The sequence below is a fragment of the Callorhinus ursinus genome, unplaced genomic scaffold (assembly GCF_003265705.2).
Source record: "Callorhinus ursinus isolate GAN/ISIS: 27379988/994484 unplaced genomic scaffold, GSC_fseal_2.0 scaffold1, whole genome shotgun sequence".
Taxonomy (NCBI): domain Eukaryota; kingdom Metazoa; phylum Chordata; class Mammalia; order Carnivora; family Otariidae; genus Callorhinus; species Callorhinus ursinus.
The window spans coordinates 77,223,045-77,228,563 of NW_027397063.1; the positions used below are offsets into that span (position 1 = coordinate 77,223,045).

Sequence of the window (5,519 nt, forward strand, 5' to 3'; positions counted from 1 at the left end):
ATTTCCTAGGTTTTGGTTGGGTTCCTGGTGTGTGTGTGTATATATATCTATCAGATGCTGGGCCAGCTGCAGGGGATAAAGATGCAAAGGCCTCACTCTCCAGGAAGGTCCCTTTACCCACCTTGCAAGATGAGCCATGTCATGGAGAGCTGAACCTGCAGGTCAAGGTGAGAAGTTGAGCCTTGGCTGAAATTGGGATGAATTGGTAGGTGAAAAGCACAAATTCTCACTCATCTCAGAAGCAGTATCACTGAGCATCTGCCCTGTGCTAAGCCCTAGAAGGTAGGAAGAAGGAGAGGGACACTGAAATGAGTTTACCATACAGTCCCACTCAATCCTCATACCCACACAGGTAAGGCACAGCAAAGCTGTTCACACCAGACCTTAGATATGGTAGATCTGTAATAAGAAATGATCATTTCAGTCTCCTTCTAACACCACTTTAAGTCACATAACTTATAGTAGTTTTCCATAACTGACCATATTAAATCAAGTTTCTATCGTAGGTATCCAAGGCCCTCATCTTCTACTCTCCACTTGGTTCAGACCTCACTACTCGTTAAATCAATCTTTTTCTTCCCAGTACATTACAAGCAAATAAGAAGAAAATAGTCATACTTTATGTGTTTGCCCATGTGATTTACTTTGCTGGATATTGGTCTTCTTTATTTCTATCTCTATTTATCCATGGCCATTTTCAAAAGTATCCGATGATTTTTTTTCCACTCACATGGCTTTGGTCTTTCCTCTACCACAGTCCCATGGCACTTGTAGATTTAAGTCTCTGGGGTGTTTGGCACCAGCGGATTTTACTCTCTATGGTTCTTACAGCCATGCATGTATGAGTTGGCACATAGTAGGTGCTCAAGAACCCTTATCTGATTCATGATGAAGTGTTAAGTAAGTACCATAGGGAAATATCGCCCATGATCTTACACTGTGCTTTAATATAACTTGTTATAAAACCTTCTTTCTCTTCCTCCTCATAGATAATGAAATATACTGATTCATCAGCCTTGTAAATAAGCCCAATCTCCCCAAGGAACTACTGTGATATGAATGAAATCATCATTTTACACTGGACATGATGCTTCTAGAAGAGTGTTTGGCACACCATTAACTCCCAATAACTATTTGTGGAAGTGAATTAAAATAATCAACTTTATTTCACACCTGCCACATACTATATAATGTGGTAAAGATTTGCAATAACAAAGTTTGTAAGATGAATTTGAAGAGCAACCCCGATCAAACATAGAAAAATTAGTTTTACCCACTCTACACACTGTACCATCCTAAAAGACTAGGCCACTTTCTTTTTCCTGGACTTCACAATCTGTCAATTGCTTTAGTTAGTTAAGACCATCATCCCTCTCCACCCTTAGGAGCTCCTAGTGGGAACCTGCCCATCACTGGACACAAAATCTGAAAATGGCATTTTCAAATACTTTGTGGAGAATATGATTTAATGACTCTACTGACAGTCACTTTAAGTAGTGTGATCACAATATGCTAAGTATTTAAATACAACCATCTCATTCCACTGAGACCTTTTTGAAAGAAAATAAGTAATCAAAAAAGTGAAATTTTTATCCCCCAAATGATCCAGAATTAACATAAAAGAAAAACTGAATATCGTAGAGAGGATACAAATTTCTGGGACTCCAATGTGTAACAAACAAAAAATGCTTTGATATCAGCCAATATCAATCCAACAGATAATAAAGGATACTTTGGGAAATTTGCCTCTCATTTGGGGTTGTTGTTTTTTTTTTTTTTCCCCTCCAACAATACTCTACAGAATGTGAGTAAAATCTGTTAAGACTATTGTTTGAAACCTGCCTCAGTCCCTCTAATCCATGCACCTCCCGGTTGCATTGAGATCTGCCGGGTGACACATGAGATCTAAAGTGGGTGGATAAAAATAACCTGGTCCTCAAAAAGACATGATAAACGCCAGACAGCTGAGTCACTTTGAAGCCCATCTGACTCTGGAAAGGGACATTCACCCTCCTTTTCCTTGTTGCACATATACATGCCACCTGGTGAAAAACACCACCAACCTCCCCGGGTGGAAGGCGGTGATCTGTCGTAATTCCCCCCCCCCCTCCAGTCTCAGGTCACGACCCGCGGCTAAACTTTTAATAATTTATACCAACGCATTTCAGCCCAGGCGATTCATGTAGAGGAGTAAGGGGAATGACTGAAAGAAACCATAAAATCCAGTAGACCCTCTATTTCTGCTGCCCAACTGGAGGGACCCGAAGGTTTCTTCTGACATTCTAACGGGAAGAAAAAGTGCGGGGAGCAATAGAAAGTGGAGGAAGAAAAGCTCGGCGCGGAAATCCGAATCGTCCGGGAGTGGGACTCCCTAGGCAAAGCAAACGGTCCCAGAAAGAGAAGGGTTGTGTGAGTCCGGGGGCGGGGGGGCGATGCGGTCCACCCAGCCGCCCTCCGTTCTCGCCCCCAGAGAGGACGCAAACCATCCGCAACGTGCAGTTAAGATCAGGGAACTCTTCGATTGGATCTATCTTTCAAACGGTGGCGGGGCTGGGGCCAGGCAGCTGGGAACTGGGGCCCTGTCAGCCTAGGAAGGCTGGCGGAGCAAACCCCGCGGCGACCCCGTCTTCAGCTGCAGCAGCCTCGGGGCCAGCAGCGCCCCGCACGCAGTAGGCGCTCACTCGGTGTCTGCCGAACTGCAGTGCCCCTGAGCGCACTCCGCCGCCGCGGGAGGAGGTCCCCGGCTGCTACTGCGCATCTTCTCCCCCAGCTTCACGTGCCGCCCAATTCCGCGGCTCGCGGCCGCCACAGGCCGCTGGCACCGCGACCCTCCCCCGGGGCGCCGCGTACGCCGCCGAGCCTCACTTACGGGGGAGTCGTACGAGAAGGCGCACTCGTTCTTGTACACCCTGTCCCCCGACCTAGGCACGCGGATCGTGGGCATGTGAGGCACCAGCAGCTCGCCGATGTCTCCTGCAGCCATCTTCCTGCTGCCGCTGCCGCCCGGCATGCCGAACAGGGCGCCCCGGCGCTGCATGGTCGCGGAGTGCACCCGAGCGGAGCCGAGCCGGGTCGGGCCGGAGCGCTGGGTCTGCCCGCGGCGGCGGCGGCGGCGGCGGCGGCGGCGGGCTGCGCGGGGGACCGGAGCCGAGCCGGGGCTGGCGGGCAGAGAGGGCCGCGGGGCGGGAACGGGCACCGGGGGCCTGGGGCGGGCGGGCGGGCGGGCGGGGGTGTGGGGGACGCTGCTATTTTTAATCCAATGGCGAATCGCCGGCCCAGCTGCAGCGTCAGGCGGGGCGCTGGGGAGCGCCAGCCGCAGCGCGCCGGGGAGGGGGCGCTGGAGAGGGGCCCTGTGCCGGGATCCGGCTGGGCGGCGGGCGGGGGACGAGCCCCCCCGGCGCGGGCGCGGGAGCCGGGAGCGGGCGGGGTGCTCCGCTCGCCCCCGCCGGCGGGCTGCCGTGGGGTATCCCCACGGTGTTTTCTACCCTAGATCGATAGGTTGCGAAGGGGCAACTCCGAGGCGAACACAAAGAGCAGGATTTGGGGGTTTAAAAACCTCTTGCTTTTAAAACAACTGAAGATAAAAGCGGGGACTTCCCCTGCCTGGGTAGGGGTGGGACTCGATGTGCAAATCTGGATTGCACAGCGTCGGGCCCAAATCTGAATTTGTGCTGTGCACTTAGCTGTTAACCTCACTAAACCTTGTTCCCCACTTTTTCAACATCCAAAGCTTACTAAAAGAGAATAGAATAGGATCCAGTAAGGATGGACATAGATTTTTGCAATAATACAGATTTCTTTCTTACGTATGGTGAGCAGGATCAAGAATTTTTCGGGGCGGAGAGAAGCTTTGTATTTTTCTCTTTGGAACGTATTTTGCTTGATTTGTTCGAGGTCTCCGCGTCGAACGTTGAAGAGCCTGATTTGAGCATCTTATTCAAACGCACGTATTCCTGTCTTGCAGGTCCAGTTCTTCAAAATAAACAATGAATGGGGAAGGGGGGAGTTGAATAATTTGTGAACAGAGCTTGCCTCACAGCATACTCTCATTTTCTCCAAAAAATTCTTAAAACAGGTTCCATTCCGCTGAGGTTCCCTAACTACACCCAAACATAAAGGGCAGGGTACCCAGGGATTCCTGCCAATTAATAGAACACAATAATAGCAAAAAATAGTGAATAAAAATGTTGGTTTCTGTAAGCCTCTCCCAAACAAATCAAACTGTCTTTAAAATCTTCCCCCCCCCCCCATTATTTCTGCTACTCTGCCTGATTCTGCAGATGTGCTGGTTTCCGCTAGGAGATGGCAAGGGTACCTGGAATTTGATGTGAAGTAGCAGATGAGCCCCTCTCCTGCCTTGCTCTCCTTAATTTTCATACCTTCAAGCAAGGGTCAAGCACACCTCACATTCAGGTTCATGGATGATGCTTGCTTGTCCAATTACAGAGAGAACCTTTATTCAAAGTCATTCAAAACCTACAGTTTAAAATACTTCTAGATTAAATGCAATTTAAATTGAGACACCGTTTTTTCACCCTTCAGACTGATTAAGATACGTTGAGTTGGCCTATGTGGGGGAAATAGGCCCTCCTATACATTGTTGGTGGGAATAAAAACAGTAAACAATAACAATATCGACCTTAATTTTATATGCATACGCTGTTTCCCCAGCAATTCTTCATCTAGACATTTATGCTACAGGTAACTTCACACTGTGTAAGGATACTTGTTAGAGCATTGTTTATAGTAACAAAAAACTGGGAACAGCCTAAAGATGCCTGTGTAGGAAGTGGTTAAAATATAGCACTGTTGAGAAGAATGAAGCTCTCGGTGTGTGCTGATGTGGAGCAATTTCCAAGTCATATTACTAGATGAAAAAAGCAAAGTGCAAATCAGTGTGCAAAAGCAAGAAATGCATGCAAGGCACTCTGGTACACCCAGAACGCCACCGGCCTTCCGTCTAGTTGGTTGTACCTATGGCAAATATTTTATATATATATATGTATATATATACATACACACACAGAGGCTACATTCTATATATACTGTGTGTGTGTGTGTGTATTTGTTTGGCCTTAAGATTATCTCTAGAAGACTACATAAGAAGGTAAGGACAGTCGGGCTCTGTGGGGAGGAACACAAAGCCTGAGAGTAGAGAGGAACCTACTGCCAGTCTTTACCTTTCTGTACTATTTACATTTTTATTATGTGCAAGTATTGCTTTAAAAAATAATTAAAACTCAATTATACAAACACTCTTAAGTTCAATAACCAGTTAACATTTTCGTAGTATATTAACCTCACATACTTACAATGCTTATACAATATTATTGCAACTGGGTAAAAATCAACACACATTTTGACAAGACTGGAAAGACATAAAATTTAAATAGTTATGTTTAGAATTTGGTTATAAGGTTTTGTTTCTATTTTCAAAATGTTTTCAAAGACATTACATTTGTTTTATAACATAAACATTTATTTTTTTAAGATTTTTTTAAATTTATTCATTTGAGAGA

General features: G+C 46.5%; 1 protein-coding gene across 2 annotated transcripts in view; it reads right to left on the reverse strand.

Moving 5' to 3' along the window:
* USP13 (ubiquitin specific peptidase 13) overlaps positions 1–3,197 on the reverse strand; it is a 109,908-nt gene extending 106,711 nt beyond the window's left edge. The window contains exon 1 of one of the 2 annotated variants that reach the window (XM_073896840.1): positions 2,870–3,197. In XM_073896840.1, coding sequence (XP_073752941.1) covers positions 2,870–3,037 — 168 coding nt within the window. In that variant the 5' untranslated portion in view covers positions 3,038–3,197. The remainder of the gene's footprint in view (positions 1–2,869) is intronic. The other variant, XM_025878299.2, reaches the window with a different exon arrangement.
* Between the last annotated feature and the right edge of the window lie 2,322 nt (positions 3,198–5,519).